Source organism: Ochlerotatus camptorhynchus, unplaced genomic scaffold (assembly GCF_037179485.1).
Source record: "Ochlerotatus camptorhynchus isolate MF236.1 unplaced genomic scaffold, CSIRO-AGI_Acam_v1.1 ptg000305l, whole genome shotgun sequence".
Taxonomy (NCBI): Eukaryota; Metazoa; Arthropoda; class Insecta; order Diptera; family Culicidae; genus Ochlerotatus; species Ochlerotatus camptorhynchus.
The window spans coordinates 1,027,756-1,055,547 of NW_027040793.1; the positions used below are offsets into that span (position 1 = coordinate 1,027,756).

Consider the following 27,792-nt stretch of genomic DNA (forward strand, 5'->3'; position numbering starts at 1 on the left):
CCCTTCACGGATCGCCCAAAAAATTGCTGCAAACGGACTGCAAATATATAATAAACAAAATTATTGTGCATGAAAAATATGACAATGGACAATGCTCGAGAAGCACTGGGAGTTTTCGAACGACGCGTTCTTAGGACCATCTTTGGCAGGGTATATGAAAATGGTGTATGGAGTAGAAGAATCTAGATAGAGCTGGAATTAGGGCGTAACAGCCTTTGTAAACAATGACTTCTCTTGTTGATTTCTCGGAATTCAAGGCACGCCTACACAAACCAACATATCCATCGGATAGTAGAAGTCTTCCTCTAATCGATGGTGATGTCGATTCGCCTCGGAGAGCCATGACATCCGAGAAATCATCGAGAGAAGTAATTGATTACAAAAGCTGTTATGCCCTAGTTCCAGCTCTATTTAGGAATGAACCACGAACTGGCGTAACTTTATGGCGAACCCAATATCCAGAAAGTCGCTAAAGGTGGAAGGGTACAATGGGCGGGACACGTTGTAAGAATGCCGGACAACAATCCCGCAAAAATGGTGTTTTCCTCAAATCCGGCCGGTACAAGACGCAGAAAAGCACAGCGTGCCAGGTGGTTAGACCAAGTGGAGCAAGATGTAGGAAGTGTGGGACGCTCGAGAAATAGGAGACAAGCAGCCAGGGACCGCGTTAGTTGGCGCAACTTGTTATACAGGTCAAATCTTGAGGGACGTCGGACCAGCAAAAGTTAAGTAAGTATCTTATACGTTGGCCAAATTGTTATCCAAACTGCTTAAAAGTTCGAAGAAATAGTAATTAGATAATGCAGAATTTACATTAGAATTGTACTTTCTTAAATCTCAGTCTTTCCCTGATTGCGAACCACACTTGCTTTTTCGGAATTATGAAGTCATTATACGTTATGATGACATTTTGTATTTTTAAGTTACAAGAGGACGTTGCAAAGGATGAGTTTGACGTTAAAAACCTGTGCATTTAATTTTCAGAGAGTTGCAATCAGCGAATTAATTAAATCACTTATGGCTCAACACAGAAAAAAAAATGTAATATCGATCAATGTAATTCAAGCTGATGTATGAAATAATGATGTAATAGCAAAAAGCAGATACAATATTACATCAATGGATGTAATTTTATTCGCAAAATCTGGCTGGCTGTCTTTCAAGAATTGATCATACACGGGGTTTTCCGAGAATCTTCAGACCGTAAGCCTCTAACGATTTTTCTCGGTCCAACTGGCCAACTACAAGTCCGATCGATTCCCTATCTGTTTCGCTGAAATATTTTTCAATATTTTCAGACTGGCTGATTCTTTGTTGTTTACGAATGGTACTATATAACAGCTTAACTGGATCAACATGTTCACCATCTGTCACTGTCTGCAAAAACATTTAATAGCAATTACCTGTGTTGCGATACTTCCTTAAATGAAAACAAATTTTCTTGCATTGCTGATCATTCGGAATGAGCTCTCCGCACATCATTGAATTAATGTAGGTTCAATCTCGGGTTCAATGTAGATATGTAGATATCAATGTACATATTTAGATGGTATCATATGTAAAGTGCGAAAAGATAATGAAGGAAATACGAAAAAGATTAGCTTCAAGAAGTGACAGTTTCATCGGATTAGTCACCAAGTCCCCCCACCACTGCTATCTGCAGCCCTATCACTCCCATCCCCACGATTGCTGAAGATAATAATAAAATTCTTGATTTTATTTAAAGAAATTTATATTTAGAACATTTGAGTTATCGGGATCCGTAATCGGTTTCCCCATCGGGATCCCGTATTCGGTTTCCCCATCGGGAGGATCTGTATTCGGAATCCCCATCGGGATCCTTTTACGGAATCCCAATCGGGACCCGTATTCAGTTTCCCCATCAAGATACGTATTCGGTTTCCCCATCGGGATCATTCTACGGAATCCCCATTAAGACCCGTATTCGGTTTCCCCATCGGGATCCGTATTCAGTTTCCCCATCAGGATACGTATTCGGTTTCCCCATCGGGATAGGTATTCGGTTTCCCCATCGTTATCCGTATTCGGTTTCCCCATCGGGATCCTTTTAAGGAATCCCAATCGGGATCCTTTTACGGAATCCCAATCGGGATCCTTTTTGAGAATCCCAATCGGGATCCTTTTGCGGAATCCCAATCGGGATCCGTATTCGGTTTCCCCGTTGGTATCCGTATTCGGTTTCCCCGTTGGTATCCGTATTCGGTTTCCCCATCGGGATCCGTATTCGGTTACCTTATCGGGATTCGTATTCGGTTTCCCCATCGGGATTCGTATTCGGTTTCCCCATCGGGATCCGTATTCGGTTTCCCCATCGGGATCCGTATTCGGTTTCCCCATCACCCCATCGGGATCCGTATTCGGTTTCCCCATCGGGATCCGTCTACGGAATCCCCATCGGGATCCGTATTCGGTTTCCCCATTGGGACCCGTATTCGGTTTCCCCATCGGGATCCGTATTCGGTTTCCCCATCGGGATCCGTATTCGGTTTCCCCATCGGGATCCGTATTCGGTTTCCCCATCAGGATACGTATTCGGTTTCCCCGTCGGGATCCGTATTCGGTTTCTCCATCGGGATCCGTATTCGGTTTCCCCATCGGGATCCGTCTACGGAATCCCCATCGGGATCCGTTTTCGGTTTCCCCATTGGGACCCGTATTCGGTTTTCCTATTGGGATCCGTATTCGGTTTCCTCATTAGGATCCGTATTCGGTTTCCCCATCAGGATACGTATTCGGTTTCCCCATCGGGATACGTATTCGGTTTCCCCATTGGAACCCGTATTCGGTTTTCCCATTGGGATTCGTATTCGGTTTCCCCATCAGGATCCGTATTCGGTTTCCCCATCAGGATACGTATTCGGTTTCCATATCGGGATCCGTATTCGGTTTCCCCATTGGGATCCGTATTCGGTTTCCCCATCGGGATCCGTCTACGGAATCCCCATCGGGATCCGTATTCGGTTTCCCCATAGGGATCCGTATGCCGTTTCCCCATTGGGACCCGTATTCGGTTTTCCCATCGGGATCCGTATTCGGTTTCCCCATTGGGACCCGTATTCGGTTTTCCCATTGGGATCCGTATTCGGTTTCCCCATCGGGATCCGTATTCGGTTTCCCCATCAGGATACGTATTCGGTTTCCCCATCGGGATCCGTCTACGGAATCCCCATCGGGATCCGTCTACGGAATCCCCATCGGGATCCGTCTACGGAATCCCCATCGGGATCCGTATGCGGTTTCCCCATTGGGACCCGTATTCGGTTTTCCCATCGGGATCCGTATTCGGTTTCCCCATCGGGATCCGTATTCGGTTTCCCCATCGGGAGGATCCGTATTCGGTTTCCCCATTGGGACCCGTATTCGGTTTTCCCATCGGGATCCGTTTTCGGTTTCCCCATTGGGACCCGTATTCGGTTTTCCCATTGGGATCCGTATTCGGTTTCCCCATCGGGATCCGTATTCGGTTTCCCCATCAGGATACGTATTCGGTTTCCCCATCGGGATCCGTCTACGGAATCCCCATCGGGATCCGTATGCGGTTTCCCCATTGGGACCCGTATTCGGTTTTCCCATCGGGATCCGTATTCGGTTTCCCCATTGGGACCCGTATTCGGTTTTCCCATTGGGATCCGTATTCGGTTTCCCCATCGGGATCCGTATTCGGTTTCCCCATCAGGATACGTATTCGGTTTCCCCATCGGGATCCGTCTACAGAATCCCCATCGGGATCCGTATGCGGTTTCCCCATTGGGACCCGTATTCGGTTTCCCCATCAGGATACGTATTCGGTTTCCCCATCGGGATCCGTCTACGGAATCCCCATCGGGATCCGTCTACGGAATCCCCATCGGGATCCGTCTACGGAATCCCCATCGGGATCCGTATTCGGTTTCCCCATCGGGATCCCGTCATCAGGATCCGTCAACGGAACCCGTCATCGGGATCTGTCTACGAAACCCGTCATCGGGATCCGTCTACGGAACCCGTCATCAAGATCCGTTTACGGAACCCGTCATCGGGCTCCGTTTATGGAATCCGTCATCGGATTTCCATCGGGGTCCACTTATATTTTATTGTAGCTTTTAGTAAAAACACTCACTAACCTGCAAAAGAGATCCGGCTGCAAACTTCCCGCCGGGATCCAGCTTCAGACTCCCTACCGGGAGTCGGCTTGGGACTGGTACACTTTCCTAAAAAAAAACAAAATTATATTACATTACATTATTAATAAGTTCACATTTACTTACCAGAAAAACATTGAAACTCGCGACGGACACATTATCGGCACCATGGTGTGTATATAAATGGTGATACAGCTTTGTCACTATATTAGCGTGGAGGTCGCGGGGGGAAAAGTGCGGTTTTAGAGCAAATTGTAAACAAACTCGGTAGCTCCCTTTTTATGGCACAGAAACAAACTCGGTAGCTGTTCCATACAAAAATCCAACATAGCTGAATCGTGAATTTGACACATTAGAACACCTATATGTAGTCACCTTGATCGGCACTTTCCCGGGCTAATTTATTCGTCGAAAAACCAAACTTCTGGATCAACAATAGAAAAGGGCCCATCAGCATTTGCAAACAAACCGTTCCAAAGCCCATTCCTCACAAAGCGAAGGCCACCCACGCAAACCAGCACCATCATCGGATAGGGGAAACTTCCACCTACACGATGATGGTGTTGGTTTGTGTGGGCGGCCTTCGATTTGTGAGGAATGGGCTTTGGAACGGTTTGTTTACAAATGCTGATGGGCCCTTTTCTATTGTTGATCCAGACTTTTCCCACTGATGCGAAAACAAACTGTACACGGCTAATGAGATCAACGCAAATTTGAGGACAGTGTACTCAATATCGAAAAAAGTGCAGGATGAGTAAATTTGCCGCATGTTTTCCTGTGGAAAACCTCAAAAATCTGCCCTAAAATTAGGAAAATTGACGAGAATCCAGAGAATCCAATCTTTGCTTTTCTCATATTCGGAAAAATTTTCCTGGAAAAAACCTTGAAAACATGAGGGAAATTAATTCAAAACTGAGTTCCTGCACTTTTTGCAATTTATGAGAACTAAACTCAAATTTGGGTCGTTCTCATTCGCCGTGTGGTGCTGACTCAGGACAAAACAAACCTCGAAACAAACTTTGCATGCGGCGAGGGACCGAGGGACAACAATTTACATCGTGATGAACTTTGATTCTAATGTAACGTTTGGTTCTGTTGTAATTGGATGTATTCTGATGCTTTATGCGTGCAACAAATTACATCGTGATGAACTTTTAATCTAATGTAACGTTAGGTTCTGTTGTCATTTGATGTATTCTGATGTTTTATGCGTGCAACAAATTACATCGTGATGAACTTTGATTCTAATGTAACGTTAGGTTATGTTGTCATTGGATGTATTCTGATGCTTTATGCGTGCAACAAATTACATCGTGATGAAGTTTGATTCTAATGTAACGTTAGGTTCTGTTGTCATTGGATGTATTCTGATGTCAAATTTGACATCGTCAAGACGTTTGATTCTGATGTAACGTTTGAGGCTAATGTATTTTTATGTACTTGGACGTCACACTGAAGTCTTAATACATTAAGGGTACAGGAATACACGTTAAAATTTAATGTATTGAAGATGTCTGCTGATGTTTCCTACATTACAATTTCTATTCGGGTTCCACGGTACACAGAACTGGGGGTAAGACAGCTTTTGATCTAAGAGAAGAGGTGACAATACGGGGGCGAAAATGAACCACTTTTCTGTCAAACGTGAACCAGCTCCTGATTGGCCGATTTCATGTCCGTAAGATAGAGATAGAGATAGAGATAGATAAAGATAGAGATAGAAATAAAAGAGGAAGAAGCCAATTGTCACACAGAAATTCAAAACAACCCAAAATTAAGTTCTTTTCACTCATCTCCCATGTTCCGTACGATAAGCCAAATTTGGGTAAACCGGCTCAAAGTAGTTTGCATTCAAGCACGGCAAAAAAAAGTATCCATCGCTAAGTTAAGACGTTTAAATGCATTGCATACATATGGCTTGTACGCCTTTGCACATGTTGCTGCATGGAGAACGAGGTACCCAACACGCTAACTTGAAAGTACCCATTTATAAGTAAAAAAAAGGTCAATTTTGAAGAAAAGTGACTAAACTAGTTTTAGTAGTTTTCTACCCATTAATGAGTAACTGTTATCCATTAATGGGTAACAGATACTCATTAATGGGTAAAAATGGCTAATTTAATGGTAAGTCACTTATCTTTAAAATTTATATTTTTCACCCAATAATGGGTACTTTAAAGTTAGTTAAAAATTGAGTTCACTTTCACTCATCATGTGGCTTGCATGAGGCTAGCTAAAATTAAATAAATTATGAAAACTAAATTTTGAGAAATCCTCATCAATAATCCATTCAGTGAAAACTACCTAACCATCAATTGAATGCAATTGGCGTACACAGCGACTCTGTAGCTCTTCACTCCTATGTTAAAATCCATAAGTAAACTTCAGACTGTGCGTGAAACATGGCGGACTTCGTGATAGTACGAATAGTACCGGTGGAAACTAACGATTTTAAATTGATTCACTACTTGAATTGCCTATTGGTCCCAAGCAAATCGATTAACGTACCCTATTCTTGTCAAAATTCTAGTACTACACTATGTTTGTTTTGATTCTGTATGGAAGTTTGACAGATAAAACGAGGGGTTCGTGGGTTTTCCTATGTTTCGAGGAGTGCATCGATTAGCTTGGGACCGAAGATAGTACCAGAACTGAGCCAAAAAGTTGAGCACATTTTTTCGGGACCTTCTGGTCTAAGAATGGTACTCTATGGTACTATCCTTTCACTTAACTGAAAAATCCCTTAAGAAACTGTCAATAATTTTTAGAGGAGACCATTTTTCGACGGTGCCGTCAACGCCAATAAAGGAGCACGAACAAAGGCGATGAAGCACACAAAAATGACAGTATCAAAGGCAGCGCAGGTTGCTATGATTTTCATCCAAAAATAAGTTAAAATTTCCCAATGGTGAAAACATGACGGTTGAATACTTATGACTTAAAATCGAATTAATTTTAATTTTTTTGTTTTTGAGTTTTTTTTAAACTCAAGTGTTTTTGAGTGTTTTTTCTTACCGTGTTTGTTAATCTATTACCCAAAATTGGGTTAACGATTATTACCGTGTTGAAAGTTTTCCTCCTGTCAGTTGCCAATGTGGTATGTAAAGAGGGATGGCAGATATAATTTGCATTTTCTTTTGATTACCTCTAAGCTTATTGTACATTCAAACTATAGCAGATATAACGATATTTAGGCACTTTTGATATCATATTATATAACGTTATTACGTTATTAATATCAACTATAGTCTGAACGTAGTACAATGTCATGACGTCAGGGTAGGCGTGTAACATGCATGAGAAAGCTAATACTGTTTGCCACACCTTGTATTTGACTAAACGGATGAATTGATTACACGCTTAAATAATAAGGCCACGAATGTTTTTAGTCACCTTTCTCACCGGGAGAGGGTATTACCTGAGTGGTGCGAAGTGAAATTTTCTTCATGTTGGTAGTGTTGAAATAAACGTTTCATCACCGTCGGTTGGTAGAGAGAAGTGTCAAACGGTTTTTTGTGCAGAGCCGATTCGTGACTTTGTGATTGTTTGTTGACATTGTTCATAGCTGAAGTTTTTACGGAGTGGAATAAAATTCAGAATGAAGTGTTTTGCTCACTTTTGCAATTATAAAGATGGACGATATCTATGAAAGTGCTGTCGAAATTCCCTGGGACCTCCAATGGCAACGATTTGACTTCCCTCCAAATCGTGTGAAACTCGAACATGAAAACTCTATAGAACCCCCGTAGAACCTCGCTGGCAGCAACTAACATATCCACTGAAACCTCTTCTGTCGTGGGAAAAATCTGTTGAAATTTCCTGGAACTTTTGTACTATCATCACAAATCTCCTTAGAACGTTCTCCGAAGTCACAATCGTTCCTGAGCGAAAAAAAATCGGAGGGGTTTTTTTCAGCGCAGGAGTCTACTTTGGTCCAAAATACGCAATAATACTGTTATTTTTAATTGTTTGAGTCGTTTCGAATCACGTTTTTAAAAAGATCAAAAACATTACTGAAAAATATTTATTTTTTATTTTGGACGATAACAATACTTCTATCTATTTCAACGAACCACAATGATAAAAAAGTGGTTCGATTTGACAGCTCGAAAGTGGTTCGATTTTGAGGTCCGTCTTCGCACCACTCAGGGTATTACTTATGCGTCTTTTCAGAAATATATGGGAATTCTGGAAGTGAACCATATTGTTAATTTATAATATTTGCTACGGGTCTATACTAAAATCACTCTAACACTAACAAGACCCCGATTTATGGCCTCTACACGTCGTTCCCTTTCCGTAGATACCCGTATTATATGGTATTTGACAGTTTTTCTTGACCCGATGGCCGCCATCTTGGATTCCAAAATGACGTCTGGCAACGATTTCCGGCCTCTACACGTCGTCCCCTTTCCAAAAATATCCATATTGTAGGGTATTTGACAGTTTTTCGTTAACCGATGGCCGCCATCTTGGATTCCAAAATGGCATCTGACATCGATTTCCGGCCTCTACGCGTCATCTCTTTTCCGGTTCCTGTTCTCACATTGCACAGCAACATATTATATGGACAAGCTTTCGAGACATAACATATTAAGGAAGTTCATGTGCACACTAGCGCCGCGTTGTGTGAGAGTTCTGAACTAATATGACCATCATCCGAAAGGACTTAGTCACCTGAACAAATTTGCTGAAAACAGCAACTTTCTATATGGCCAGGCTCTCGAGATACAGTTTATATTGGAAATTCACTTGCACACTAGTGCCGCGTAGTGAGCGTGTTCTGAACTAATATGACCATCATCCGAAAGGACTAGATCACCTGCACAACTTTGCTGAAAACAGCAACTTTCTATATGGCCAGACTCTCGAGATAGTTTAAGAACAATTTTGCTGAAGACTTTCTATATGGCCAGGATCACGAAATATTCTATGTTGGAAATATGATCCATATATTATAGCGCCCGTCATAAATAACATAAAAGTGTAGCGCCTCTTGCGGCGTAGTTCCCAATTTAACCTGAATCCAATGGCACAGGCTTGTTGGTTTAACCCAGTACAGCAACTTTGTCAGTATAGCTTTATGTATTGAAACAATTGAGATAATCCACTACAGCCCCCATTAGTGAAAATCCCATAAACTGTGGGTATCCTTATTCGCGGTTCCTGATTCACGCCCCCGTTACCCCGGCAATAGGGATTCCTGACTGTAATAGGTGACTTCAGGGATGATCAGCAGCTTATAGAATGGTAAGGATAGAGGTTTGTAAAACGATTACATTTGTTTGCGAGTTGGAGTAAATAAAACTATAGTGCTGTACATTATTGCAGTTGACCTATTATAATAATAGGTCAACTGCATAAGCTGAGTTACATTAAATCACTTATACCATTGACAGACATACAAAGCAGTACCGTTGCACTCCTTTAATCGAGTACCTCAAAAGGTACATTTGAGGTACTAGCTTAAAGAAGTACAACAGTGTACTTTGTATGTCTGTACAAGGTATTACCGTATTACGGTATTACCGTTTATGGCGACTAAAAATCACTCATCCTTATTCCCATTTTCGAACGAATCACAAAGCTTCACCATACGAAGCAAAGAAATACCAATTAGTTCGAAAACGGAAACAGCTCAGGACCGTGTTCAGTGGGGAAAAAAATCTCCGTTTGGCGTAGATCCAACGAAGGGAACTGCTTAAGGATATTGTGATATTCAAAATGAAGTAGTCGATACTTTAAGAACACGGTAAGTGTTTTACTAATCTTATCCCTCTATCTGCAGCTACATTATTCGAAGTAAATTACGCATAGGACAAGTAGTTAGTTAATTCAAGAGCAATCATGGTTGATAATCGGTATACACTCTGAAACGCAGCTCTCGACAGTATATTTGAAAAAAGGAAATGTAATTCATGGAAAGCAATCATCCTTAATAACCATCAATATTGTTCCATCAAACTCAAATAAAAAATGCATCCATCCATCAATGGTGACGGGAATCTTAATCTAGATCGTCAGTGGTTTTAGGGCCGCCCCCGGTTGATCCACCGCCGAATCCTGGGAAGCCACCGGGCCCAGCCCCTGGGAATCCACCGGCACCCGGAAATCCACCAGGGAATCCCCCGGCTCCGGCGCCACCCCCGAAACCCGGGAAACCACCTGACTGGGAAGCTTGACCTGCGATCTTCGTAACGAGATTCATTACTTTGGGATTGTTCTGGTACTTGCCAATGTTGCCCGGGTTGGCCATTATGTCCTGCAGGGCTGCTGCCACTTCTGGATCCTTAAAGGCATTTAGAATATCATCCGCACCGGCAGCTCCTCCACCACCGCCAACGCCGCCAAAGAAGTCACCAAAGTCTGCATCTTCGGCACTGCCGCCTCGAGTCTTCTCCTCCGCTGCCTTTCGATTAGCTTCCTGTGCCTTGCGAACGCGCTCTTGTCTATCTAGCAGTTCCTTCTCCTGACGACGACGTTCCAGCTTCAGCTTGTGCTGTTCAATCTTCTTTGCATTCGGCGTGACTTCCTTCAGCCATTCATCGGCTTCCTCGTCATAATCCAGTTTGCAGGCCTGGCGAAGATCCTTTGCAGCCTCTTCCCACTTTCCCAGCAGGCGATTGGCACGTCCACGGAATTTATAAGCTGTAGCAGAATCAGGATTTATCTCCAAAGCACGGTTACAGTCACGAATGCAGGCATTCGGTTTGGACAGTTTCAGATAGGCTTGTCCACGTTTTCCATGATACAAAGCGCTCCGCGGATTCAATTCAATGGCTTCCGTGAACAATTTAACCGATTGCTCATAGTTTTGTTCGGAGTAAGCCTCGGCAGCCTCGGAACGTAACTCATTTGCCTTATCGATATCGTCCTCACTGGGTTCCTTGGAAGCATCTCCCATCGGTTGTTCTGGTTCATTATCCGGCTCGACACAACCCTCCGTATCTAGTTCGATATCCGATTCCGGATCGGAGTCATCCTTCTTCTCCGGTTCCTCCTCCACTTTCGGTTCTTCTGGCTTGGCTTTAGCGCCGCCAAAGTCAGGAGTACCTTCCGGTACCTTACCGCCGAGTTTTTCGACAAAGCTTCTGAAAAACTCCATCTGAGGTAGGTTCAATAGCTGTGGTTGAGCCGAACATAAGTCGACAAAAATCTTCAACTTCTGCAGCTCGGCTGGGTCGATAGGGCACGCCATTGTATTGTCAAATCTGTTACACAAAATTTGATAAATTTCGAACATTTAAAAGACCGGAACCATTTTACATCAACGGTTTCTTACCTGTTTTATCCAGTAGAAGTATGGGAAAGAGGATAAATTTCCACAAATTACAGAAAACACGCAGTATTTTTCTTACACTCTGGTGAGGTGTTGCCGACTAGAATGTTCGCCTTTTTTTCACGTTCTTTTTAGGGATGTCACTCTCAGGCAAAACAAAACTGAAGTGGGCTGTGGTTCCAGTCGGGGGGACCACCAAAGGAATGAAATTAAAACTTAGTAATTTTTTATATCAACACGCTAATAGCGAATTCGTTTTATTCAGTTCCAACCTGAATCAGGTATCAAGATTGGGTCTGCTTGTTTTCTGATAAACGTCAGTTTGATCGTTTGTTTTTAAAACCCAGCTCAGGTTGAGGTTCGCACTGACAAAAAGTTCGGTTTCGCACTGGGTTGGAACTGGTTCCAACCCGAGGGGGGGGGGGGGGGGGGAGGTGGCTGTTAAATACGAACAATCGTCGCCTACCTCGCATAAACAGCGTTTGTTTACGTTTGGAACCGGTTTCATACAAGAATGATCAGTATGCTGATTTGACAGCACGTACCTCCCCCCCCCCGTTCCAACCCCGATAATAAACGAATTTGCTATTGGCGTCTTGCAGTGAAACTTTTCCAAGCTTTCGCCTCCTACATTTCGAAGTGAGAACTACTAGAAGGAGGATATTTTCCAAGTAAAACAGAGGCTTTTTGAGGCAAATCGGTCCATAAAGAAAAACTAATAATTTCCCGTGGAAACTTTTGCTTGAATCGTGTAAGAAAACGTGTTTGAAAACTAATTGCTATTATTTCGGTATGGATCGGAGATGTTTTCATGGAAAATAATGCATAACAAGTTTGCACCCACAGCGAGAGGTTACCTCCTGCGCAGCTACATTTTTCAGAAAATGGTAAAGCCTGGTACGCAGCTGAAAAGTAATGACGTTTTTATGTGTTACCGGATTGGAAGATTGCCGTAAACGCTCGACGTAGATGTCGCCACTGCATGATGATGATAATGTTGACAGACTGCATATAAAATTCGTGAAAATTAGCGTTGAATCATAATTTTCATCAAGCCTGTGTAAAATCCTTCCAATATAACATTCGAATTGAAGAAGAAAACGTTTTTACGATCAGACTGATGTGCATCTTTGACTTTTACAGTTGAACTTTCATTAGATATATTCATTTCATTTCGCGGCTCCATCAAAGCTGCATCGTAAATATGATGTAAACAGAAGTAAATTGCTCAATTACTCAAAATAAAGATGATTTGACATGTTGTTATCACTTTCAAAACCATCCGGCACCATTTAATAGTATGGTGCGTGTTGAGTAAAGCAAGTTCCGTTGCGTTTTCCGTCGAAAATTGTGAGTATCAATATGTTTGCTTAGAAAAGGCCAAAATGAACATTTATTGAATATTGGCGTCCTATACAACCAATTCTCCATTACCACCAGCATGATACAACCTTTCCTAAGTAAATTCACTTAATTTCCACTTTCATCTTAGTGGAAATCGCACATATTCACCATTTTCCGAAAAATGCAGCTGCGCAGGAGGTAACCTCTCGCTGTGGGTGCAAACTTGTTATGCATTATTTTCCATGAAAACATCTCCGATCCATACCGAAACAATAACAATTAGTTTTCAAACACATTTTCTTACACGATTCAAGCAAAAGTTTCCACGGGAAATTATTAGTTTTTCTTTATGGACCGATTTGCCCCAAAAATCGTCTGTTTTACTTTGAAAATTTGGAAACTATCCTCCTTCTAGTAGTTCTCACTTCAAAATGTAGGAGGCGGAAGCTTGGAAAAGTTTCACTGCAAGACGCCAATAGGACACGGAATGCAAAAGAAATTACTTTTCCTCAGCATTTCTTGACCCAGTACGCAGTTCAAAAGAAATCGGTAAAGGAAAGATCGATTACATTAGCATCGTGATCGACATGAAGGTGGCGCATTCTGAATGCAATTTCACTTTCCTTGCGGAATAATGGTCTGATCAATTCAGTGCTAACATTTGAAAACGGCGCAAAAGCCATTTGTAAACAAATGGTTTGTGGGCCCTTTACTCGCTACCCGAAGAACGCCCACGCAAACCAACAGCATCGTCAGGAAGGAGAAAATTTCCCCTACCCGATGTTGCTGTTGTGTCGCGTGGGTGTACTTCAAGTAGTGAGTAAAGGGCCCACAAACCATTTGTTTACAAATGGCTTTTGTGCCGTTTTCAAATGTTAGCACTGAATTATTCCGTTAGGTAATGTTGGCGTTTATTGCAAAACTGATGTTTTGGATGCATTTAAACAACATAAACACTAATAAGTGTTGATTTTACAATTTGACAACATCTCGCTATATCTCAAAATTTAACAGACTATAGCTGTCAAATTTTCTTTTGGGAAAAATCCTCAAAAATTACTTTTCCGTTTTCTTTTCAGCTGCGTACCAGGCTAAAAACGAGGGGCTGTCAACTTGATTTTTTTAGATTCATCTACCTGACTTGAAAACTGGGGGGGGGGGGACGTGCTGTCAAATCAGCCTACTGACGCAACTGATCATTCTTGTATGAAACTGGTTCCAAACGTAAACAAACACTGTAGGTTTCTTATGGCTTGTTTACGTTTGGAACCAGTCATGCGAGGTAGGCGACGATTGTTCGTACTTGAGAGCCACCTCCCCCTTGCTTGAAAAGCTGTATTTTGTATTTTTCCGTACACACAAAGAACAAAAATTGTGGCAATAAAAATAATGCATTTTCAAATTAAAAGTTTCGCAAATTTCGTAGTTTTAACAATAAAAATATTCAAATGAAAAGTTATTGTTTTGTTTTGAAAGTGTTTCGTTTAATTCTCGACTCGTAATTTTAAAAGCGCATTCTCTTAAAATAAAAGTTGATTGACTTTCAAAAATACCTTTTCATAGCGATGTTTTTGGCAGCACTTCCCGGAAAAAAATAACCATACAATTACCATAAAATATTATACATTCACAACAAAATCTATTTCGAACAATCGGTCCTATTGTATGTATAGCATACAAGTAAATTTAAAATATTGTTATTACAATAGATGTACGATACGTACCATATAGTATGAATTTTCAACAATAGAAAAACAATAAAATTAATGATAAATGGCTCAAGTTTGTTACAGAAAAAGAGATTTTTTTCATGGTTAAGATACATAACAACCCCCTTGTCCTATTGTAGATTATCCAATTTACCATAGATCCTATTGTTGAAACAATAAATCCTATGGTTATTTTATCGTTGTGGACAATACGATTTATTGTAAATGCAATAAATTATATTGTATGGTTACAATACATTTCATTGTACCTCTGTGGTTCTTTTTTTTACGGGTTGACCTTCATTTCGCGCTAAATTTGAGTTGACGTCAATGGGATTCTTTAATTTTGAAAAATATATCGTTTTTTATATAGCATCTGAAAGAGCTTCGTTTTCGGAGCACAGTGATATTTTTTTTCGAACCCACACACTTTCATCTCGATTCTTAAATCAAGATTTAAAGCAAAATAATAACTTCACTGTTTGACACTAAACTAATAAACTGACAGCTCGCTCCCATACAAAGTGACACCAAGGGGCGCTAATAAGGTGATTTTTTTCAAATGTAATCGTGCTTATTTAGCAAAAAATACCTTATTAGCGCCCCTCGGTGTCACTTTGTACGGGAGCGAGCTGTCAGTTTGTCAGTTTAGTGTCAAACAGTGAAGTTATTATTTTGCTTTCAATCTTGATTTAAAAATCGAGATGAAAGTGTGTGGGTTCGAAAAACAAAATATCGTTGTGCTCATAAAACGGAGCTTTTTCAGATGATATATAAAAACATTATAATATAAATATATGTGAAAGCTCTGGCCTCTGGAAGTTTTGTTTATATATGTGTAGATTCATTTTTAGAGTCGGTAAAGTAGAAGTCGATTAAGTAGATTATTGTAGAATATTGAACTATGATGTGGAAAGCTATTGATATCACCATATGAGGCACATAGAATCCAAGTGTGTCACAATTCAAATCCATAGTGTTCAGGCATGGTTCATAGCATAAGATTCACACATGAAATGGATGTGTTTCTCAATAAGCGCAAAATTAAGTGTGAGACACATGATGATGACGTGAACTCAAAGAATAAATCACATATCCAATGGTAAATATTCATTAGAATTTCACATAACTTTCATGTGATATCATAATTGGGAATTGCACCACAAAATCACATGAACCTTATGTGTCAAATGAAATTTAAGTTATTTATCATATTGAACTCATGTGATCACATGAATGTAATGTGAAATTCAGATAAATATCATTGGTTTTGTTAATGGAAAAATATTATGTGCATTCCCAATAGAAACTACATGAAAACTTTTTTCCGTGTGTGTATTTTTTTGAGTGTAGGACTGTAATCATTGCCATCGACTGGACCCCTTGATGGTAGAAAATTGGCCTTTTTAAAACGTTGAGCTTGATTTTATCTTGCGAGAAACGTCAAATGTGAGATGAGCAATGTTTTGATCGGTGCAAAGTCGAGTGATTTTCTACTTCGTGAAAAAGTTTTCCAATCGATTTTTCACATCAACAGGAAGGTAACCGTTTTATTAACTTCTAGCGTTCTGGATTCGAGTGCATAGATAGAAAAATGCTTGATTGAGTTGATTTTCCAGGCGTCGCCATTCCGGGATGTCCTTGGTAAGACTGTGCGGCTCGGTTGGAGCCCAGTGGATGCTGCTGCCCAAGACTGGAACTACCGCTAGCAGGGCAATATTGTCGAGAAGTCTATTCTCAGGAATCGGCCAAGGTACGCTACGGATCACTGGGAGCAATGCTCCGGTGCTAATTGTTCGTACCGGTACGGATCGGAACGATCGGCGCAACGGGAATGAGTGGAGGAGAGGCTATAAAAATTTTGGCCACCAGCCAGAACGGGAGCCCCTGGCTACCAAAATTTTCTGCGCGTTCCTGGGTGCGATAATATTGGGGACCTGTATCGATTGGAAGAAGTGAGTACATGCCTGCAAGAAAGAGGGTGATTGGTAAAAGGTCATTATTTGAATAATTATTTTCAATTGCAGACTTGGGAAAGCGATTGGCTTGCCAAGGGTAGATGCCGATGCGGGAGTGAATGTGGAGATGAGTAATTCGAATGCGGAACAAATAGAAAGCGGCGATGATTCCGACGGTGAAGACGAGGACGACCAAGGCAAAAAGAAGCCCCGTAAGGAAAAGATAGGTTTCCGGGATCGCAAGGTAATGGATGATGTTTTCTAATCAGTTATTAATTTCGATGGAAGGTATTCGCTCCGAGGTTCCGTTTTGATTTCAAGTGTACATATGCAATACATTGTTTGATTAGCTTTAAAACGACAGATTTTTTGTTTCCTTTACGATTTTACACCATGCATCCTTTTCATTTTCATCATCGCTTCACGAACTACAAATGATCTACCTGCCCGAACACGTACACACAAATCCACATGCACATGCTGTACAGATAATCGAGTACGAAAATCGCATGCGAACCTTCTCGACGCCGGACAAGATATTTCGCTATTTCGCTACCGTAAAGGTCATACACGGTGACACATCTACGGTCTATATGACACCGTTCGATTTCCTGCGAGCCATCACACCGGGACTGAAACAGCCGGATGGTAAATGTTGCTTCTGTATTCTTTACTTTATTTTTTTTCTGTTCTACTTGACCTACCGTCGGTGATCAAGTTTGCTTCTACTAACAACCAAGGCTAACAACGCTAATGCCGGTGCCCCGTTAGGTTTTAGATGTAGAAGTGCACTAATATCAGCTAATATGTATTGATAACGCTAATATTTAAATCAAGATTTGTTTAGATTTAATGTAAAGATTTTTGATAATAGCGCCATGTCCAACAACAATTCATCTAAAAATAAAAAAAAAGTTTCATTGCTCGCGGAAAAATTAATTTGCTTTATCAGAAGTGCAGTAATATTTAAATAGTGTTATAATCATAATGATTTTAAGAAGGAGGTGTGGAGTTGGAGCGTCGAAGGATTGGTGTTCGTTCACCGCTCACCTAAGAGCAAAACCAAGTTCACATCGTTAGATCGATTTTAAGATCTTGAGGTAGTTAACATGTTTTTTTTTAATTTTTACTTAAATTAACTAAAAACATTTTCTTGTATATTTTTCCCAGTAAAACATTAGTTTTTCTACAACTTTGTCTCAGACGTCATTTCGATCAGAATGTTGTGAAAATGACCGAATTTTAGCAAAGATGTGAACACAATTATGCAAAGTTTCATGCAAATCGGAGAAGGTCGAGTTTTTCCGATTCGTCATTTGGCGTGGAAGTGTACAATTCAAGCTGAACATTGCATTAGGTCCTAAGTAACATTGACAGATTCTCTTTGTATTCCCACGGCCATCTTAAGACATTCCAACACCACTATCAGGTAGTGAAAAAATCCCCTATCTGATGGTAGTGTTAGGATGCGTGGGAGAGCTACCAGTTATGCCAAATTGACACTCATACACATTGTTTACAAAAAGTCTTCGTCTCTTCGAAAAAGTAATCGAGAAATATCTTTATATTTTGACTTGGGACGTTGTGAAGTACAATGAGAAAAATTACTACAAGAAATCACTTTAAATTCTTCTACGGTAAGTGTGCCAGTTTTGGCCCTAGGGCATACATTTAATTTGAAATAGTTTGTCATGCTTTTAATTGCATAGTTAGGGTAAATATCGGCTTCGGCGCCCATTGACTGTTTTCGGAATTTTACCAGCCGATGGCTGAAAGTCTCTTTAATAAAGAAAGATAAAGACGTTTTCGGAATCCGAGATTTAAACGGTATTCCGACGATTACTTAGTCTTTTAGCTTCAATCTGATTAGATGTTTACGACGGGTTGGTGTCAGGCCCTGCGAGCCAGCCGTAAAAAAGCATTGCAACGGAAAATCAGCAACAGAGGAATACGAACCGAGACCAACGGCAACGACCCCAGCGACGAAATAGGATGCGATTGCAAACTCGGCACGCGGAACTGTCGATCTCTCAATTTCATCGAGAGCACCCGAATACTCGCCAATATACTGAAGGACCGCGGATTCGGCATCGTAGCGCTGCAGGAGGTGTGTTGGACAGGATCCATGGTGCGAATGTTTAGAGGTAATCATACCATCTACCAGAGTTGCAGCAACACACGCGAGCTGGGCACAGCTTTCATCGTGATGGGCGAAATGCAGAAGCGCGTGATCGGTTGGTGGCCGATCGACGAAAGAATGTGCAGGTTGAGGATTAAGGGCCGATTCTTCAACATTAGCATAATGAACGTGCACAGCCCTCACTCCGGAAGCACTGATGATGACAAGGACGCATTTTACGCGCAGCTCGACCGCGAGTACGATCGCTGCCCAAGCCACGACGTCCAGATCATCATAGGAGAGGTCAGAGGATGCCAGGAGGAGGAATTCAGACCGACGATTGGAAAGTTCAGCGCCCACCAGCTGACGAACGAGAACGGAATACGACTAATCGATTTCGCCGCCTCCAACAACATGGCCATACGTCAGGACCTATCGTTTCGCTAAAATCGACTCTGACCACTACCTGGTGATGGTCAAACCACAGACAAACAGACATAACACATTGAATATTTCTCACTGTAAAACATCGTCGCTAAAACATTAACGCCATCTGTTGAGTACACTGTGGTGGGTAGGACGCTGAACAGATGGCGGTAGTGTGTAAACGTCAAACGCAAGGGAATTGACTATGCGCGCTACAGTTCTGTTTGTCTGTGGTCAAACTGCGCCCAAAACTTTCCGTCATCAACAATGTACACTCTGAAAAATATTCACGTCCGATTGACGTGAAAACACAGGTGGTTTTCGTCCATCCTATTTTTCACGTAACTTTTACCGGAATTGCACGTAGCCGATCAAAATTCAGCTTCAATTATCTACGTGATTGGTCAGGTAAATAAGATCTGATTTCCACGTACTGCTTACGTGAAATCGGGGTGAAAACTACTGGATATCTGGTAAGTTTTACGTGACATTCCGTTTTGTTTAAAATGCTTTTCATGTAATTTGTACGTGAATTTTTAATGAGAATAATGGGAAGTATATATAGAGGCAGTCCATTATATTCCATTTTTATCGAGAAGATATAAATTTCACATGTTCTAATTAATACTTATTCTACTTATATTGTAATTGTAAAATATTGAATAACTGATAATTATAAGATAGAAACGTGTATGAGTTTTTTTTTATTTCTGACAAAATATTAACACCACATTATTGCACACGCAGAAAAATGAATTTTTGTTTCAGGGCCTAATGTATTTTGTTATTGATTCAAAAATATTGCATCACTATTCCAACATAGCATACAAACTTATATTTTTTTGCCGAGATTGGCACCACCGAGCAGGCTCGGTATTTATTTTTACTGAGATTTCAGCAAAATTTATGTTTGTTAGCCGTTTGTTAACTGAATCTCGGTAAATTTTCTGTTCGGTGGTGCCCATCTCGGCAAAAAATCTGAGTGTGTAGATTTGAATCAACAAACGGATTATCGACTCTACAACCGGTTTGTTGACTCAAAAATATTTTTCGCTGAATTAATTGAATCAATACCAAAAACATATTAGGCAATGAGTCAAAAGCGTATCCATTTGAATTTAAAAATCATTTCTCTGCGTGCAGACTCAAAACGCTGATGCCACCGTCTGAAATTATAAAACTAGAAAAAGGTTACATAGGGTTGACTACCCCATTTCCGGCCTATTAAGCACAAACTGCACTTAATCTTTCTTAATCTAGCGCAGTTTAGCACCAAACGGAATGTTATTATTACTGATGGCTTCCAAATTTATTTACCTTTCCGTACGTACCGTAAGATTTGAAAAAAAGAAACCAATCGTTGAGTTATTTTCAAAAGTCTAACGCTGCTTCTTGACGCCAATCTCGTATTTCACGTAAATCGGACGTGAAGATTTTTTAGAGTGTACGGTACCGACACCCGCCACAGTACAGCCTAGAGCGACTGAAGCAACCGGATGTCGCCTTAGTATACGCGCAGAATCTCGAGGCAGCGGTGCCAGAGGAGGGCGAGCTCGATGTGTCCCCTCTAGAGGACTGCTGGAGTACAGTAAAAGCAGCCATCACCGACGCAGCCCAGAGCACCATCGGGTACGTGGAAAGAAGTCGACGGAATGAATGGTTCGACGAGGAGTGCAGAGCGATTTTGGAGGAGAAGAACGCAGCGCGGAACGGTATAAACAGAAGCGGAAACAGCAGACCCGCATCTTTCGGGAGAAAAATGCCGCCTGGAAGAAGCGGAGTGCGAGGAAATGGAACTGCTGTGCCGTTCCCAAGAAACATGGAAGTTCTACCGGAAGCTCAACGCATCCCGCAACGGCTTCGTGCCGCGAGTCGAAATGTGCAAGGATAAGGACGGGAGCCTCTTGACGGACGGACGTGAGGTGATTGAAAGGTGGAAGCAGCACTTCGACGCGCACCTGAATGGCGAGGAGAACGTGGGCACGGGAGACCAGCGCAATGAAGGAAACGACTACGTCAGTGCAGCAGAGGACGGAACTGACCCAACTCCCACGCTGAGGGAAGTTAGGGATGCCATTCAGCAGCTCAAAAACAACAAAGCAGCTGGTAAGGATGGTATCGCAGCCGAACTCATCAAGATGGGCCCAGAAAAGTTGGCCAACTGCTTGCACCGGATGATGGGAAACAGAACAGCTACCGGAGGAGTGGAAGGAGGGGGTAATCTGCCCCATTCACAAGAAAGGCGACCATTTGGAATCTGAGAACTTCCGAGCGATCACTATTTTGAATGCCGCCTACAAAGTGCTACCCCAGATCATCTTCCGTCGTCTATCACCTAAAATGACCGAGTTCGTGGGAAGTTATCAAGCCGGCTTCATCGACGGCCGATCGACAACGGACCAGATCTTCACCGTACGGCAAATCCTCTAGAAATGCCGTGAATACCAGGTCCCAACGTATAATTTGTTCATCGACTTTAAGGCGGCATACGACAGTATCGACCGCACAGAGCTATGGAAAATCCTGGACGAGAACGGCATTCCTGGGAAGCTGATCAGACTGATCAAAGCAACGATGGACGGTGTGCAAAACTGCGTAAGGGTTTCGGGTGAACTATCCAGCACACACATTTTGCCAGGTTTTTCTTGAAATAAAAAAAATTCGCACTACAACATGCGGCTGACCAGCAGGTTGACACGCAGATCAAATGGAAAGGTAGCCGACAATACTCACACTCACCTGACATTTTTGGAGCGTTGTAAAAACGCTTTCAAAAAGTTTTGGATATTTCTATCGATTGGAATGGATAGAGCATTAAGCAGCAAATAGAAATAAATTGATTCATGGGCATTTTAATTGTATACCTTATTACGTTGTTTTTCCTTTTAATTCTAATACTATTGTATCACTTTCTGTATTCTGATGTTGAAGAGTACCTTTCCAGTCAACTCTTCGGTCCTGACTACGAGGTCTTTCGTTGCGATCGGAATCCTAACAACAGCCGTAAATCTACTGGTGGAGGTGTCCTTGTAGCTGTCCGTGGCGGGTTGGAGGTAAAGGCCATCGAGAACGATTCATGGAACTATGTGGAGCAGGTTTGGACAGCCATCAATCTGGGTGATCGCACACTATTTCTATGCGCTCTGTACATTCCACTAACTAATCGTTAAGTGCCGTTTCGAAGCTATTCGAGTTAGTGATTATGGAACCGTTGCTGTCCCATTGCAAGCAGTATTTGAGTGCTGATCAACATGGGTTTAGTGTCGGTCGCTCTACAACCACCAATCTGCTGTGTCTCACATCGTATATAACCGAAAGCATGTCGGATCAGGTTCAAATGGACGTTATTTATTCAGACCTATCCGCAGCATTCGACAAGTTGAACCATGCTATTGCGATTGCTAAACTCGGTAGGCTCGGTGTATGCGGTAATCTTCTGAGTTAGTTTCGAGCATATCTTATCGGTCGGCAACTAAAGGTTGCCATAGGAGATTGCAGATCAGCTAGCTTCTTCGCCACATCAGGTATAATACCTCAGGGAAGCCACATGGGACCGTTAATTTTTATACTGTACTTCAACGACGTGCATCTGGTCATCGACGCTCCTCGGTTATCATATGCAGATGATCTCAAATGGTTTCTACACGGCGAATGAGAACGACTCAAATTTGAGTTTAGTTCACTCATAATAGCCAAAAGTGCAGGAACTCAGCGATGAGTAAAATTTGTTCCATGGTTTCCTGAGGAAAACCTAAAAAATCTGCCGGAAAATGCGGAAATTGACGAAAATTTTATTCAGTCTCGGAGTAGTACCAATAGACTGAGTGAATCCAATCTTTACTTTTCTCAAATTCGGGAATTTTTCCCTGGAAAATCCTGGAAAAATCTGGGAAAACATGAGGCAAATTAACTCATCGCTGAGTTCCTGCACTTTTGGCGATTATGAGTGAACTAAACTCAAATTTGAGTCGTTCTCATTCGCCGTGTACGAATCTGCTCCATTGCTGACTGTCACTTTCTTCAACGTCAGCTATTCAATAGTTGGTGCAACCTAGGTTAAACAGAATGGTAGTGAACCGAGCCGCCAAATGCTCCGCTATTACGTTCTCACGAAACCAACAACCGATAATATTTAGCTATCACCTGCTTGGTTCGACAATCGAACGCGTGAATCAGATGAAAGACTTAAGTGTGATCTTGGATTCGCAGCTTTCATTCAAGCAACACGTTGCATATGTTGTTGATAAGGCGTCAAGAACTTTAGGGTTCATTTTTAGGATAGCTAAAAACTTCACTGATATCTACTGTCAAAAACTTCTTTATTGTTTGCTTGTTCGATCGACGCTTGAGTATTGTTCTACGGTTTGGAACCCAGAGAATTGAATCTGTTCAACGTCGCTTTCTTCGCTTTTTTCAGTTACGAAAGCCGTTGTCAACTTATCGACCTAGAACTTCTCCGGACTAGAAAAGACACAAGCAGAGCCCTAACCGTGGCCGACATCCTGCAAGGAAGGACAGATTGCGAGGCTATTCTGAGGCAAATTGACCTGAATGTTCAACCCCGATCGCTTCGTAATAACCTTATGCTAAGACAGCCTCTACGTCTGCGTCTACAAATTATGGAGCATACGGTGCGATTTGCGGACTGCACAAAACATTCAACAGAGTTGCATCTGTTTTCGACTTTCATCTCTCCCGTGATGCGCTTCGTCGAAAGTTTTCTTCTGTTTTTCGCCTGCATAATGCTTTTTATGTTATGACCATGCAAACAATAAAACAATAAACTTTCACTTTCACTATCACTTAAAAAAAACTACAACAGATACGTAAATAGTGAAATTGATACAATAGTAGCAGTATTAAAAGGAAAAACAATGTAATAAACTATGTAAATAAACCAACACGTAAAATGTGTGCGTGAGAAAACGCTAATTGATTCACGGATGCTGCTTAGAATGACGAGAATACGTGAATTCGCCTATACGATAAAATATTTATTCTAACATTTGGTAAAGAATATAAAAAAAACGATAGCGCCAAAAACTAGCGCACTTACCCTATTAAAAGAAAATTATACTAAACATTACCCTGTAAATGTGGTGTCGATCAGCATCATCCAATCATTCACCGTTCTTGATGTATAACTTTTATTTGTGTTAATTTAACTTATGTTTATTTCGAAGTACCTCGTGCTAGGAGTTCCGTCATACTTTCACCAACCGAATCCTTGCTTAAACACTGTTTGACCACCCGTTTCTTCTCTGTGCAGATCATCGAGTACGAAAATCGCATCCGCCAATACTCGACGCCGGACAAGGTATTCCGCTACTTTGCCACCATCCAGGCGCCCCAGGGCGAGACGGTCGAGGTGTTCATGACGCCGATCGACTTCCTCACAAGCATGACGCCGGGCATGAAGCAACCAGATGGTATTTGTGGCTACAGTTCGATTCTCCTATTGCTTCTTGTTGGACTTTATTCTCCCTGTTGTTATTCTTGCCGTTCATTGCCTGTTTTCCACTTGTTCGATGTTCCTTGAATTTACCTCTCCGGATGTTGTTTCTTTTATCAATAAGTTTTATCCGTAGAATTTGTAGTAGGATTTAAGTTGTGAAAAGTGGCAGATATTCTGGACGCGTAAAAGATCGTGAAATGTCTGCTACTTTTGGAATAAGTAATTTGTTAATAGTTTGTACTAACATATTAAATGCATTGTTGAAAGTGACAATTCTAATTCCATGCTGCGTTTACCTCCATTATTTCGCCAACAGGTCTTGGATTGGATCAATACAAGCGATACGACGCCAGGGTAAGTTGGTTTCACTACCGTCACTCTGTAAATATCCATTCTAGCCAAATCACTCCTTTCACCATTGATCAGTACACTGTCTTATTTGAAAACTATACTATTTTCGTTCTCATGCACCAGAGTCTCACTGTTCTCTGGAAGCTCCCGTTGCTTTCTTTTCGTATTATACCGTTTACGATTTTTTGAACTTGATTTTTGTCACCACTCGACAGTCACACATCTTTCCAGCAATCCTCTAAGAGCAATTTTTTCCCAATAGCTCACAATTTCACAAAATTTGCATTGTCCTGATAGTTGTAGCATTCCTCCGATTTTGATTCTTTTGTCGATTAGTCTCTTAGTGTCCTTGTTACCTCCTCGCCTTGTTTTCGTTTTTTTTTGCGAATTGGACCGGTTTTTATCATCGCTCACGTTTTTATACTATTTTCTACCAAGTTACCTTTTGATTGTTGGCTTTTGTTTCTTGTTTACCGATTCGTTTCAACACAGTGTAGTTTTCGATTTGGTTGTCATATAAACTAACGTTCAAAAAATACACCTAAATTTGACGTCAACCTAAAACATGCCATAAATGTAACGTTTTCTTCTTTTCAACCTTTCCTTCTTGTTTCATTATTTATAACAAATAAAAATAATGGAAAACTCTAAACCAAACCTATGCTTCTAACACTAAATCAAATTCAAATCACTTGTGTACTTTCAGAGTATTGAAGAGGTATAAAAAACCACACCATAACCACTACATTTTCTACTGTTCTTCTATTCTTCTACCTATTACTAAGTTTTACGGCTACCGATTTAAACTATTTTACTCTTTCTTGCAATCCTATTTGATTGTACCCTTTCTTATAATCGCCTTTAGTCGATCTAATCAGTGCGCATCAAAATCAACCAACATCCAAAAAAAAAAGCAAAGCATTAGTTTTAAATTGTTGGTGTGAAATATTTGTTCATTCGTCTTCCATCTTATAGTTTTTTTTTTTCGTGTCAAAAAATGCACAACACACAACCTAGAATATTTACGCGCTACACAACTGACTGTTCTGGTTTCGGATGTCTGATTGTAAATATCTAATCATTGCACCGCGCTAAAATGCACCGCACAATTTAGACACATCAGACACAAACGATGAAAAACTTAGTTTAATTTTTTACAGCACTGGAAGCACTCTGAAAGCATGCATTTCGAAATATGGCCTACATTTGAAGGCTTTAATATCGGTTTGGATTCTCGACTTTTAGAACGTCATTGTTTCATTTTTCTCCTGAACTATCATCATTTTTCATCTGCATGGCCGAGGCTTTTAGATTCAATTTATCAAGTTTACCATAGTTTCGACAGGCGAGTACAGTACCGTAAACGGGTGGGAAGTTGATAATTTTTCACTTTTTTTTTTAAACTATAAACTCGTTAACGCTTTGAAGTCAAGGGTCTTTGATCGATTTGGAGTTTCGATTGGCACAATCTACGCATAAATCCCGAGTTAAAATTGAATACAAATGTTGGAGGTCTTGGTGTCATGATGTGGGTCCTTCTTTCGTTTAAAAGAAGAACGTCAATAGCAACAATCTGCACCACATTAATCTCTGGACGATAGGTTGATGCAATTCACAGAGGATAATTTCAACTTCCGGAACGGAATAATGCCACAATTCACGTGAGAATGGAGTCAAACACATCATTTTCATTGCAGAATATCCAGCTTTTGAACTGGCCAGCATGTAACACTGATTTGAATTCCATTGAAAATTGTTGGAGGATCCTGAAAAAGCGGGTATCCGAGCAGAAATTGAAAGCAAAATAAAAACATAATTTGATATTTTGATATATAGCAGGTCACTTTTAAGTAACTTGGTCACTATTTTCAAGTCAGTCACTAAAAAGTATTTTTTTTTATCAAGATTCACTAAAGTCACTATTCCTTAAAACTTACTCACTGAAGTCACTCTTGACGTAGGACTATGTCTTTATGTATACCGGGGTGCAAATAAAAAAAAAGGTGTGACGAAATAGTGTTAGGTTTTGAACGCTTGTAACTTTGTCATTTATATATGAAATGAAAATCCAAATACAACAATCGATGGAAAACAACTCTACGAATCTGCTGAAATAAAAACTTTTCCAATTTTCCATAAAAACTTTTGAAAAATGTACAAATGGTAGTCTTATCACTGTTCCCAAACCCAGTCGTCATAATCGAGTACCAATTGGTTGCACATCGTTCTGCTTGAACCTGCGCAACTGTCATGCTTCTGCTTATTTCCGCTTCGGACAGCGTGGCAAGCAGCAAGCAGGAGTGAGTCAGCGATAAAAGGTGGAATTTTTACTTCTTCCGTCGTGCATCACCTTGACAACCAGCGATGGGGTGCAAGGAGGCTCACCTCTTCAACGAGCTCCGACTGGTGTTTTTACATATGTATCACGCTATTTCAAGAACAACATGTGAAAAGGCAGGGTGGCCAGTAAACCAGGAAAACCAGCAAAAACCGGAAAAAAAAGTCGGGAATTTATTTTCACCAGGAAAAACCGGGAAAAAACCAGGAATTTTATAAGTCCACCAGGAAAATAATCTTGTTTGCATAGGTTTTAAAATTTATGTATGTAAAAGTTTCTTTTTATAATCAGGTCAAAACTAACCATTTTGTTCAAATTAAATCTTTCACATAAATAAACATTGATGAACAAAATTTACCCTGAGAATTTAGTAAATATATTTTGTATTTATTTTTAATTTAATTTTTTTCTCGAATCAATTGCATGCAGTGATGTAAATGTTCGCGAAAACTCACTATGACTCGCGAACTTTTCCCTTGGTGAACTTCGTGAAATATCGCGAACTTTTCCAACACTGATTGCATGTATGATTTGTGTTTAATTGATAGCAGACTTAAGCAGTGCGGACGCGTAACTACTTTGAAGTACCTGTTCAATATGTTCAATAAAAAAGTTCTATTTCTAAAAACTTCAGATAAGGCCTCGAACTTCATGCAAGTTCTACAAAATTT

The 27,792-nt window shown here is 41.0% G+C and overlaps 2 protein-coding genes across 3 annotated transcripts in view; one reads left to right on the forward strand and one right to left on the reverse strand.

Annotated features, from left to right (window-relative positions):
- Positions 1–9,882: 9,882 nt before the first annotated feature.
- LOC135707230 (hsc70-interacting protein 1-like) lies at positions 9,883–11,564 on the reverse strand. The gene is made up of 2 exons (XM_065228996.1): positions 11,425–11,564; positions 9,883–11,353 (listed from the first exon to the last, which is right to left on the reverse strand). Exon 2 carries the CDS (start codon positions 11,338–11,340, stop codon positions 10,150–10,152), a length of 1,191 nt encoding a protein of 396 aa, XP_065085068.1. The 5' UTR covers positions 11,341–11,353; positions 11,425–11,564; the 3' UTR covers positions 9,883–10,149.
- A 4,363-nt stretch (positions 11,565–15,927) lies between these two features.
- The window catches only part of MICU1 (Mitochondrial calcium uptake 1), a 49,981-nt gene continuing 38,116 nt past the window's right edge, over positions 15,928–27,792 (forward strand). The window contains exons 1-5 of one of the 2 annotated variants that reach the window (XM_065228980.1): positions 15,928–16,015; positions 16,094–16,429; positions 16,502–16,676; positions 16,921–17,080; positions 24,749–24,786. In XM_065228980.1, the coding sequence (XP_065085052.1) occupies positions 16,110–16,429; positions 16,502–16,676; positions 16,921–17,080; positions 24,749–24,786 (693 nt within the window). In that variant the 5' untranslated portion in view covers positions 15,928–16,015; positions 16,094–16,109. Of the gene's footprint in view, positions 16,016–16,093; positions 16,430–16,501; positions 16,677–16,920; positions 17,081–24,246; positions 24,407–24,748; positions 24,787–27,792 lie in introns of both variants that reach the window. The other variant, XM_065228982.1, reaches the window with a different exon arrangement.